This window comes from Sinocyclocheilus anshuiensis, unplaced genomic scaffold (assembly GCF_001515605.1).
Source record: "Sinocyclocheilus anshuiensis isolate Anshui unplaced genomic scaffold, SAMN03320099.WGS_v1.1 scaffold944, whole genome shotgun sequence".
Classification (NCBI taxonomy): domain Eukaryota; kingdom Metazoa; phylum Chordata; class Actinopteri; order Cypriniformes; family Cyprinidae; genus Sinocyclocheilus; species Sinocyclocheilus anshuiensis.
The window spans coordinates 1,778,732-1,791,436 of record NW_015549559.1 but is presented as its reverse complement, the minus strand read 5'-3'; the positions used below and the strand labels follow the sequence as shown (position 1 = coordinate 1,791,436).

The 12,705-nt window shown below is 37.5% G+C and overlaps 2 protein-coding genes across 2 annotated transcripts in view; both read left to right on the top strand.

Moving 5' to 3' along the window:
- Positions 1 to 382: 382 nt before the first annotated feature.
- On the top strand, positions 383 to 6,231 carry LOC107657121 (nucleotide-binding oligomerization domain-containing protein 2-like). Its single transcript, XM_016445138.1, has 10 exons — positions 383 to 912; positions 1,245 to 1,371; positions 1,678 to 3,442; positions 3,787 to 3,870; positions 3,974 to 4,057; positions 4,201 to 4,284; positions 4,376 to 4,459; positions 4,662 to 4,745; positions 4,839 to 4,922; positions 5,546 to 6,231. The coding sequence occupies exons 1-10, from the start codon at positions 433 to 435 to the stop codon at positions 5,616 to 5,618; spliced, it is 2,949 nt and encodes a 982-aa protein (XP_016300624.1). The 5' UTR covers positions 383 to 432; the 3' UTR covers positions 5,619 to 6,231.
- A 1,503-nt stretch (positions 6,232 to 7,734) lies between these two features.
- LOC107657079 (ubiquitin carboxyl-terminal hydrolase CYLD-like) overlaps positions 7,735 to 12,705 on the top strand; it is a 23,207-nt gene continuing 18,236 nt past the window's right edge. The window contains exon 1 of the mRNA XM_016445088.1: positions 7,735 to 8,079. The gene's annotated coding sequence lies outside the window, so the exon portion shown is untranslated. The remainder of the gene's footprint in view (positions 8,080 to 12,705) is intronic.

The following is a 12,705-nucleotide window of genomic DNA, read 5'->3' as shown; positions in this document are numbered from 1 at the left end:
GCGTTCAGGAGATATTTCAGACCTTGTCTGTTAAGTGTTTTTATTTCTTTCTTTATTTAACGTCATTGTTTCCTAATGTCTTCGGAGTATATTTATTCAAAGCCATTTTTATAATGTTACTTACTTAACTAAAAGTACAATCAACACGTCCTAATCTAGACGTAAGTTTAGGAAAAATAAACAATGGGAACACAGACCGCTTTTGGAAAAAATGAGGAAATTAGTGCCTAAATTTACTCTAGCTGTTCAGAGTATTAGCCTATAATAAATATTTATGACATCTCTTTGATATCTAATAAATGCAACAATATAAATGTACAACTGGTTCATTAGTGAGACGTTGTGATGTTGTTGGTCTTCTCTTCTCTGTCTCATCCCTGTAGTTGGGTTCTGATTGTGACTGTTGGTTTTGAGACAAGGCTGAGTACCACTATGAGCACTCACCAGTTGATCCTAAAACAGCGTGCAGAGCTTCTGGCAGTCCTGTGTGGTGGAGGAAGTGCCGAACCTCTGGATTGTGTTCTGGACCTGCTCCTGGCTTGGGAGGTTCTTGTCTGGGAGGATTACCTAAGCATACAAGTGGCAGAGAAAGCTCTAAGTTACAAAGTCAGGCAACTTTTAGATGTGGTATATGATAAAGGAGAAGATGCATGCAGCCTTCTCTTGGCTGCGATGAACCAGGTCTTACCTGAGGAGCAGAAGCCTGGGCTGTGTTTTGGGAAAGAATGTGCTGAGGTGGGCAAGAACAGACCAGACACTGCAACTTTAACGTTACTGGCTGACAGGCCAGTGTTAGTGAGAAAGCTCAGAGATAATATTGACGGAGCATTGAATGTTTTACTAACAAATGGCTGCTTCACCATTAAAGATTGTGATGTGGTGCAACTACCTGTATACACACCCTCACAGCAGGTAACTTATCTGAACACTACTTTAATCCATGAATTAGTTTATTTGTGTTATGAAATCCCTGAAATTTAGTGTACTCCATGACTAACTGTCATGTAATGTTCCTCATGACTACTCCTTGGTACTGACTGTTGAATTGCTGAACAATTTTCAGACAATTGCCAATTGAAATTTGTCACACTGTGATATATATATCATACATACTCTGAAAATGTAACTATTTTCCTATAGTACTTGATAAGTGCAATTCAGTTTGGCATGTAAATATTTCAAGCTTGTTAACAGTAAATGTCAATTACTTGTGGATAGACAGTGATCTTGTTGGATTGTGGCAGGTTCGGAGGCTGTTAGACCAAGTCAGGTTTAAAGGGGAAACTGCTGCAAAGACCTTACTACAGCATCTAGAGCAAACAGAGACAACCAGACCAAACCCTGAAGATAAAGAAAATCATCTTTCTGCCAGTATGAGACATTTTTTCAGTTGTGTGGACAGGGTATCTTTGCATGTCTTTGTCTTCGGTGTTACTGTCTGTCAAGATGGGCATAATTATGTTGGCACTTATAATTACATTGTCACTATATTAAATATAAATATGTAAATGATTATGAAATAAATAATTTAACAAATGCAATTTTAAAATCGTTTTTACATTCCATTATTGTCTTTATTTCTCATAGTTACAAGCTCAAAAACAACTTTAAATGTACTGAATACAACCTATACATTTGTCAGTACAGTTTGTCTTTTACTTTACATTGTTTCTCCAGATTGTATGCTTTACCAGAAGAAGCTGCAAAGCTCTGTTGCTGCCCAGTCCCATTATCTTAGCACATATGGCGGGACAGGACATTTCTCCTTGGATGACATTTACACCGATGGACTTCTTGAAGTAATAGATGGCTCTGGTGAAACTACTACGCTAGGGCTGGAGGATGTGGTGGGTCCCGTGGGGACTCTTAATGAAGATGCTGACACCTTTCTTGTGTCTGGGGAGGCAGGAAGTGGCAAAAGCACACTGCTTCAGCGACTGCACTTGCTCTGGGCAAGAGAAGCTTTGCTCACAAACACTTTCCTGCTGTTCCCCTTCAGTTGCCGCAAGCTGAACGCAGAGCCCAGAGAGCTGTCTCTGAAAGAGCTCCTCTTCCTGCACTGCTGCTGGCCTGATCGAGGTCAGGATGAGGTTTTCCAGTTCATCCTAGACCATCCTAATTTGGTCCTCTTTACTTTTGATGGGCTCGATGAGTTTAAACAGGGTTTCACAGATGAAGAACGCCACTGCTGCCCCACAAAGCAAGTGCCTATACCTGTTTTGCTTTTCAATCTGTTACAGGGTACGCTAATGAAGGGCGTTATGAAGGTGGTCACTAGCAGGCCACAGGCTGTGGGCCCATCGCTGAAGCACTATCTCCGCAAAGAAGTGCTCCTGAAGGGTTTTTCTCCTGGAGGTATTGATTGCTTTGTTAAGAAACATCACAGTGACCCTGCTATGGCTAGACGTGTCTTAGAGTCCCTCCAGGCTAACACGGTTTTGCTAAGTCTTTGCCACATCCCAGTCTTCTGCTGGATTGTGACCAAGTGCCACCAGGAGCTTCTGGGTGGTCAAGATGGTATTCCCCAGACTATCACTGATGTCTACCTCCTGGTCTTACAGCATTTCTTTCAGCGAAAGTCATCTCAGCCCCAAGGAGTCCTGGGAAAGGCCTGGTTGGAGGAACATTTGGACACAGTGTTAAAACTTGGACAGCTGGCATTGGAAGGTCTGGGAGCCTCTTGTTATGTGTTCTCAGGATATGAGCTGCAAAGAATTGGGCTCACAGAACAGGATGTTAGCATGGGCTTCCTCATTTACTGCAATGACCTATCTGTTACAGACTGTAAACGCTATGAATTTCTGCACATCACCTTACAATGCTTCTTCGCTGCTCTCTATGTCGTTCTGAATCGTAACAGCGATCGTTCTGTTATCTACAGACTCTTTCAGCCCCAGTACAAGCAGTTGTCGGGCCTGTCTCAAAGATGTCTGGGACACTGCATTGACAGTTCTGTAGAGGGGTGGGAGTCCCGTGTAACAGAGACACCGAACCTCCAGATTACAGCTCAGTTTGTGTCAGGACTTTTATCCCAGCGGCACCATAATCTCTTGCTGGATTGCTGTCCTACTGCTGTGCGGGAACACAAGGCCAAGCAGGTAGTTAAGTCTTTGTCTAAAGGTATGCAGAGACATTTCAAGTCCATTCCTCGTCCTGTAGAGGGTGAAAAGAAGAGCATGCATGCCATGCCAAGTTTTGTTTGGCTAATTAAGTGTATCTATGAAATGCAAGACAGCAGTATTGCTCAAGATACCATGGCTAAGTTGGATGTTGAGCACCTGAAGCTCACCTACTGTAACATTGGACCAGTGGAATGTACTGCGCTGGCGTATGTGCTGAAGTACCTGCGGAATCCTGTTGGGCTCCAGTTGGACAACAATTCAGTTGGAGATGTGGGCGTGGAGCAGCTTCTTCCATGTCTACATATTTGTCACTCCCTTTAGTAAGAGGTTTTGTTATAATTGTTGCTTAAACGAATAGTTCATCCAAAAATGTAAATTTCATCATCTACTTGTTCTTTCAATTACTCAACCTGAATGCATTTCTTTACTCTGTGAAACATTGAAAATGCCTCTTTTTTTTGTCCATATAATGCAAGTCAATGAAGTACAATGTCGTTTGGACCCCAACATTTTTCAAAATATCTTACAGAATAAAGAAGGTAATACAGGTTTGGAGTGATGTGGGGAAAAGTACATGGTGACCGATTTTTCATATATGGGTATTTCATTTTCTTTCTGAAAACTGTTTTGCAAATGGATTTATTAGAATTTCTGAATCCTGCAGTTTAAGGAACAATAACATATCAGATGAAGGAATCCGGAAACTTCTGGAAAAGGGAATGAAGTGTGAAAGATTCCAAAAAATAGCGTGAGAATATTGAACATCTTAACTCTGCATTTTATGCATAACTTATATTTTATTATATTACTTAGCATAACCAGGTTTCATTACTACCTCAATATTTCTGCAGGCTTTTTAACAACAACCTTACAGATGCTTGCATCCAACACTTTGCTTGGCTGTTAAAATCAAAGCAGAACTTCCTGTCTTTGAGGTCAGTGCTTATTTCAGGTCAGGTTATTATGTGCTTTTTCTGGCCAGTGGGATGCTGATTATTTTAACATTTAACATTTTTTTCAGGTTGTACTGCACATCTTGAAACATGTTTCTCATACAAAATATATCATTGTTTTGTAGACTTGGAAATAATAACATCACATCGCAGGGAGCAGAGCAGCTGGCAGAAGGCCTAAGCTACAACCAGTCTTTGCAGTTTCTAGGGTGAGGTCAATAATGAGAGTAATACGTTTTTGTATGTTCCAATAATGTGCCTATAATAAATTGTATTTCCATTCTGACTTTTTATTTCCAGATTTTGGGGTAATAAAATTGGGGACAGGGGAGCTGAGGCATTGGCAGATGCACTGAAAAATAGCACAACGCTAATATGGCTAAGGTAATCTTGTCTTAGTCCTATCTCTTAATCCTATATTACAATAATTCTGCATTCCATGTATAAATATGAAAAAAAAAAAAAGTTTATGCTAAATAGTGAAATTGCCCAGTCAAATGAAACTAAATTTGCAGAGCACCAAGCAATGGTATGCACGCAGCATGTGTTATTTTTTGTGGGTAGTGATAATATTGGTTTGTTTCAGTCTGGTGGATAATGGTGTGGGCAGTGCAGGTGCATGTGCTCTGGCGAAACTTATCAGTCAGAGCAAAACTCTGGAGGAATTGTGGTGAGTGACTTATTTAATCCACTTTGTTTGTTATTTATTTATTCATTTATTTCTTTATGAGATTTACATGCCCTCTCTCTCTCTTTCACTTAGGCTAAATAAAAACTCTATCAGCAGAGAGGGGGTTGAGTGTCTAATAGAGGCACTGAAAATGAACTCTAGTGTTAAGGAAGTCTGGTAAGGTCATATTTAATTATTTTAGCTGACTGTGTGTGCTTGTTTTTACTCAATAAATGTTCATTAATTTCACTTGAGTCAAAGGTCCAATCAGACCAATGTGTGTTTTCTCTAACAGTTGTATTGTATGTTGGTTTTAAATACCTTGTTCAAACCCTCTTAAGTTGTATATAAAGTCTGCCAAACTAAATTCCCAATATTATATTTTGTTCTCATCAATATATAAACAGGCGAAGACAATAAAACCACTATAGCATACATTCCGTCAAAACTTAACAGAAGTGTTAACAGACAAGTTAAATTGTGTACTCAAGTTGTCACATGTGAAATTTATACATTTGCATATTATTTATTCATTACAATATTTCTGGCCAAAACAATAGTTAGACATTTTTGTAAATTTTTTTTTTTTTTTTTGACTGTTTAATGAATTATTCATGGTCGTTTAACTGTTTAAATTTTGCTGAAAGGATTATAGTCGGGTGTTTAACTGCAGGTTCCATTGTGACATCTTATACCATTCAATCTCAATAGAAATTAAACGCTTTATTACATTAATACCTATGCCCGGTGAATGGTTTGTGTTAATACAGAGGCTTTTTGCTCTTTTTTTGCTCTTAAAGGCTAAGAGGAAATAATCTGAGCCCAGAGGAAGAGGAGGAACTGAGCAAGCAAGAAAGCAGATTGACCTTCTGAGGGCAAGACAGCTCTGTAAAGCCTGCCACCAAACTGCCAAATCTAATGCCCATAATTTTCCTTAAAAAAAAAAAAAAGACTGGACCTAACTGAGGCACACACATATGCACAAGTAGGAAGCCATGGCTTAGCTAGTCAAAAGTGCCTCTCTTGTAAAATGCTTATAATGGTGTTCAGGTATAGCTTAAAAGCTAAGTATCCACGGTACTAATCAGAATGTCAGATAGGGATGGACAATGACTGAGATCCCCTGTTACCATTGTGTCTTGAATCTGTAAAAGTTTCTTTGTAGACAAAAACCTCACAATATTAATAAGGAACATTCAAACTGTCAAGCCAGTACACAATCTGAACTTCTAAAGGAGGGACTGGTAACACACAACATTTGTATGACGCTGTCCCTTGCACTGATTCCCAGGTTACATTTATTATACATAGTATTTCATTTAAAAACAAATTTTTGTATTGTATATTCATAATCTTTTTAAGGTTCGTTACTTGCATCACAGAATGTCAGAGTTTGTTATGATGGTTTTGAATCCTTTTGTTTTAATTACACCTTCTATGACTTATATTAAGTTGCATAATAACCATGGATTTATTTGTTTATTTGTCTTCACACAAAATTCATTAAACATTTGTTTACTGATACAGGAGCTTCCATCTAGGATAAATGTAAAAAAGTACAAAATTAATAGTAATAATAAAATAATTTTAATATGCATCCATATTTGCAGTAATAAATAAGTAAAGACCTAAATGCAGAGGTGGACAAAGTACACAACTCTATTACTTGAGTGAAAGTACAGATACTGCTGGTCAAATATTACTCCATTAAAAGTGAAAGTTGTAAAGACAGACTTTTACTTAAGTAAAAGTACAGAAGTTTTAAAAGTACTTAATTACCAAAAGTAAATTTCCTTTTTTATGTCAATGCACTGTTTTATTATTGTTGTATGTAATACTTGCAATACCTCTGAAATAACTTACAATACTGAATACACTGACTAGCTTGTAGTATCTTTGGAATAAACAGCTTTTAAAATGTTAAAAACCTATGGGGAAAAAACAAAACAAAAAATTATTTAACACCCCTACACCCCCACAAAAGCAGGATGGTAGTGATCTCACACAGTTCTGACAGTGTGTGCACACATCTATGTGTAGCCATTCATCCACATTTGAACAGAGTGGACAGTGAAATCCTGTAAATACAGAGTGATAAGGAAGAAAAAAAATCAAACCTGCTTTAAAACCCAGCAACACAACTGTAGCTGTATAACTTTACAACAGCAACACTGCTTTAACAAAAAAGCAAAACAGCAAGACTTATTTGACATCAAAACAAACATTTTAAATGCTGTCTAATCGCTCTCGTGGTACTTTGTCACACACAGAACGGTCTGCAGTTCTGCTTCAAGTCCAACACCTATTGTGTTTTATTAGGAGATGCACAACAGTTCTTCTGTGGCTTTATAGGTAATATTTTCACATACACAATTTAGCAAAATCAGACAATATTGTGTCTAATATATACCACAATACTAACTTCTTATTATTGAATTGTTTTAAATAAAGTGTCAGTGTTCAAAAAATGCTGGGAAATCATTTAATGTAGCCCTACAAGAGTGATTACTGATAAACTGTCTGAAAAAAAGAAAGTCATGTTTTAGAGAAGAAAAAAATCACCCACTGACTTTCAAAGCTGCTACATAGTAACGACTTTCTACTTCGAGGACCTTGATAGAAATGTAGTGGAGTGAAAAGTACAATATTTGTCTTTCAAATGTAGTAAAGTTAAAGTCATACGTTTCCAGAAGAAATAATACTCAAGTAAAGCACAGATACTCAAAAAGTGTACTCAAGTACAATACTCAAGTAAATGTACTTAGTTACTGACCGCCTCTGCCTAAATGCTTGGAAGAACTGAAAGGAAATAAACTGTAATGTACAACCTGACATATTGCCAGTTCCTTAAACTCCTCAGCCAAACTACTGGAAAACCCCAAGAGGCGGGGCGAAATAAAAGACATCCGAAATGACCAATCAGAGATATAGCTGTCACTCACTGGCCAATAGGAGAGCAAGTTTCTCTCCACTACTGTAGCAAGTCTGGTTGAGCCGTCAGATACACAATCACACACAGTAAATAATAGTCACACTGATTTCAAATGAAACAGCGGCCTCGGCTCTACCGATATTACCGGATTTTTTCGTGTTTTCCTCAACGTCTCGCCGAGATTTTCCCCAGCGGTATTAAAGTGCACGGAGGAGGCGGTTGTCCCTCCATTAACCGGTAGTAATGCGGAGTGTAGCCAGCGCTGGCTTCAGCTAAGCCCATTCGACAATGTCACATAAACACCATCATCACTAGCAGCGCCACGAGAGCTTCACTGGAATAATTTTTTGTCCAAATGCTATCGAAGACGGACGGGTGAAAACCGGTATATTTAAACGTCAGGTAAGAGGAGTCTGATCAGCTCGTGCTGATGTCACCTGTTTACCTCTAGAGTCTGATTCCGATACATGATCAGTTTTAGATCTGTAACTGTAGCAGGATCCACTGATTATACATGGCACCACAGCGTTATCCAGCGAGGACATTATATGTAAACCGAGCTCTAGGACTAGGAATAACAGCTAAAAGAGGAGCTGTTAATTTGCGTCCTGTACCTGATCATTGTTATTTAGTGTAAGGCCTGTCCATCTCTGCTGTATCGTTTTCACCCAGCAGTCACTGTGTAGAGAATGTGCATAACGCTGATGTGATGTTTACATTGGTGTATTACATAATAAATGCCGTGATTGCACTTTTAAAAACCTGTTCATATTGCTAATGTATTACAGGTATATTACAGCATATTACAGGTGTTCGCAGCTCTGCATGTTTTCTATGTTGACAAGGCATCAACTTCTCAGATCACTGTCTGTTGAATATTAAAGGATGGATGATGTGGAAGGAAAGACAGTCAACATAAACGTTGTTGCTCAAAGCTGGAGGCCTTCAGTGATTTAGTATTTTTCAGAGCTGTGGTTCACTATTTTACAATGTCATTCACAGCTCAGATTATTGACTTTAAAATAACAGCCGAACAATGGGAATGCTAACAGATTGCTTTGTCCAGGTATTATTGACTTCCTTGAACCTTTCGGCCAAAAATCAAGTAGGTTTGGCTTGACTTAAAACCCCTTGGCGTGTTTGCCCAGATCCCTAATATTTACCAGCATGGCAAACAATGCATAGATAGGATGAAGGGTTATGTTTTTCAAAACTGTGTTGGCCTTTTTAGGATGGCAGGAGATGACATGTGCAATATCTGTAAAAGGTCATGCATTAAGGCATTCGTTGTCTCCTCTTATATTCTTGATAGTAGTCATTATGCAGTAGTGGTATGTGTGCACCATCATTGTGCATACAGGAAGCTCTGAGTGAGATTTAATTTGCTGTGAATTCCCCTGCTTCTGGGGAAAAACCGAACAGTCACTTAAGTCTCAGTGTTGATGCAAGTGTGTTTGGCAGGTTATTGTAATGTCGTGGTCATTGATGAAGTATGACATTTAGCCAAGTCAGTGGTTGTCATGTGATGTTGCTTAAAGCAATAGTTCACCCATAAATTAAGTTATGTCATCATTTACTAACCCCCATGCCATTCCATATGAATACAAAAGAAGACATTTGAAAAATGTTGGAAAACAGTACTTTATCCATACCTTTAATTGTATGTGCAAAAACACTGAGACATCTTGAAAATATATAGGCCTAGGCCTATATTTTTTATGTGCGCCACAGAAATGTTTGGAATGATTTGAAGGTGAATAAATAATGACAATTTAAATTTGTGAGTGAACTATCCCTTTGGAGACCAATATTTTAAATTTAACACCAAGTTGTAACCCAACAGAGCACTAGAATTGTTTGTACAGCAAAAGTTAACAAAAGGGTTCTTAAAACCAATCAAATCAATTTATTAATTTTAACGTACTGCACACCTTTACAACTTGTAAAAAAAAGTTATTATATTAACATGTGCCATGTGACGTTTTTGTTAATGCACAAACAGTAGAAGTGTGATTATTATAATTATTATTTTATTTATTTATTTTTGCCTTTTGATTTTGACAGTGCTTTTATTTGTGCCAATAATTAATCACATGAAACACATGGGCGCTACAAACCCATGCTTATCCACATTTCAGGTCATATTTTGTTTTACCATGAGTTGTTTTGGTCATGATTTTTGAGGTTAAGGACATGTCAACTGGTCCATATTGGCAAGCTTCTAATTAATGACAAAATTTCACCCAAATACCATGTTTTTTTTATGCATCATTGTCAGACCTTAAAAAAAAAAAATATATATATATATATATATAGATAGATAGATATATATATATATATATATATATCTATATATTAGAGGTTGACCGATAGTGGATTTTACCTAGGTTTTTAGCTAGGTTGGACCAAACTGGCCAATACCAGTTAATCAACCGATAGTTTTTAAAATGGATTCCTAAACGAAAAATAAATAGTGCATTTATATATAAAAAAGTACTGAACCATACTTTGTACATGAATAAAAATATGAATATAAAATAATAATTATATATTGATCATTAAACTTCTAAATGTAAAAATGTATTAGTAGATGTTGAAATTAACACACACTAACTAGATGGCCAGCTTTAAATATCTACACAAAGGCCATAGCATTGAAATTACATATACATATGGATATTGTATATATACTCTCACACTTTAATTGCTTCTATTCTAGAACACGTGATGATTATCTAATCAAAATGACAAAATAGGGCAGTCGCACACCGGGCAAAAAGCACAAAAGTTGGGCAAAAGTTCACTTCAAAAATGATCGAAAAGTGGCATAGATGAGTTTGAAGTTCGGTGTTAAAAAGAAAACAGAAACAAACAAAAAAAAACACAAAATGGAAAGAAAAAGCACGATCTATACCTCTCTCTGTGAAGCATGCAGACTTTATTAGAGCCACAGAAAGACAAACATTTCACTGAAAAATGGAGAATACACAATTTTACAGCCTAGGCCCTAGGGTGAAGTCATTATGTACATTAACAACGATTTGGGACAAATATGTAATTTAATGGAAAACTGTGTGAATGGCGCTCTGTGGCGCGGCAGGATTTCTGTTGGCTGAATGAACGTGTCTGTCTCGCGTCACAGCTTTAAACCTGCAATTTCGCTGGATAGCAAATGCATTAAAGTGACCAGCTGGATATAAACTAATGCAAATAGATGTTAACAATCGTGACATTAAGCATTTGCATCAGACTTGCATGTGTTTTGGTCACATTAGCCATCCAAAGATTCAAATTAAAACTTATGCGCAAAACTGGAATATCGCATAAAACATATGCGAATAAAGCACCGTTTCCATCCAACGAGTCAAAGAGAACAAAATGGTCACTTCCTGAGAAACTGTGGCGCTAAATATCACTAATAATATAGGAGAAGCCACTGAATATAATAATTTTCATATATGATATAAATTACTTGCACCTCAGAGCGAGCAGACGTAACACAATAAATGCTGTCAATGCTTTTGCAGGTGTTTGGTAACGTAGTCGTGTAAGACAATTATTCAGAAATACTTTAACGACAGACTTGGCACAGGCATTTCAGAATGACCATAACAACATATAGATGCTGTGAACGAGATCGGTCCGCTGCTAGTCAAGTTATCCTGTCTCATAGTGCAAAGTCACATGACTTTTTCGATGCGCATGGAGAAATTTATTCGATAAATGTGTTTCCATCGTAGTTTATGCACATTTTTTCTTATCGGATAAAAAGTTTATCCTACTCAAATGTGCGCATAAGTTTTTTATGCGCATTTTTAGAATTTATGCGCATCTTGGCATCGTTTTTTTATGCGATATTCCAAAATGCGCATAAAAATAGGTGGATGGAAATGCAGCTATTGTTTTAACCGCTTGAGGTGCTGCTAATGTTCGCGTCCTCTCAGCCTTGAGAGCAAACATACTGCTGTCCTTTCTCCACTAAAATGCAGCATCTAGTCAACAAATTAATTACTTAGTAATGATATGAAAACATGCACTATAGTGCACTGTGTACACACTGTTTCGTTGTCTGTTTTAAAGTGTCCCGCTCTGTGCAGCGTGCAGTGTCACCTGTCAAAACAAACAGCACGTGGTGCCGCTCTTGTACTGTATAACCTAACCAATTTGGTGCCCTAGGCAAGATTTTAGCTGGTGCCCCTTGCATCGCAGCCAATTCCACCACGATCATTCACACGATACATTCATACTTAGCGCATTGTGAACAGTGAGCTTGCTCTGCCTGCTAATTTTCTCCTCTTTGGGTTTACAGACCCTGAAAAAAAACATAAAAAAAACAACAAAAAAACGTCTGGTTCCGATTTATGGCCGATGGTCGATCGGTGCATCTCTGCTCAAATTCAAATATTAAACTGCTTTGTAATGAATTTAACTCATTTGTAAGGGAATTAATTATTATTAATTCATTCAGGTTTTAAAAGGACTCGAATCTGAAAATTCTGAGTCAACCTGATTAAAGCTGAATTCAAATCTGATAGTTTACACTTTAAATCAAGGGTCGTCCAGCGAGCCGGTGATTCTTAGTATATTTTAACAATTTGAATATCTGTATTCTCCCTGGCCACGGGTTAATACGATTATAATAATTTGTAAGCTCTTAGAGAGGTAACGTAATCTTTGGCAAAGGGTTTAACCTTAAAATTATATGACACCAAACAATGATTCTTTATAAATGAAACATGAATTTTATTGGCTACTCTAGATTACATCAAAACTAAGCTAAAACACACATACACACAAACATACAGTTTCTTTAGAATGAGAGTTGACGGGGTTGCATGACGTTCAAAGTTCTAACTCGTCTTCACGAGTGATTTAAATTCACCTGAGAGAATTCACAAAACAGAGGTTTGTCTTAAGTTTACTGCTTAAATTAGTTCGACACCAGTTCAGCAGAGATAAGATTTTGTTCGTTTACTTGCGTTCTGCTTGGTTGACAGCTGAAAAGCTGAGATGATTCGTTGCTGATGA

Excerpts from the sequence above, each read along its gene's own strand:
- LOC107657121 (XM_016445138.1), top strand. The coding sequence starts at position 433 with ATGAGCACTCACCAGTTGATCCTAAAACAGCGTGCAGAGCTTCTGGCA. Across the intron at positions 3,443-3,786 it reads CATATTTGTCACTCCCTTTA|TTTAAGGAACAATAACATAT; the intron begins GTAAGAGGTTTT and ends TGAATCCTGCAG. Across the intron at positions 4,058-4,200 it reads CAGAACTTCCTGTCTTTGAG|ACTTGGAAATAATAACATCA; the intron begins GTCAGTGCTTAT and ends ATTGTTTTGTAG.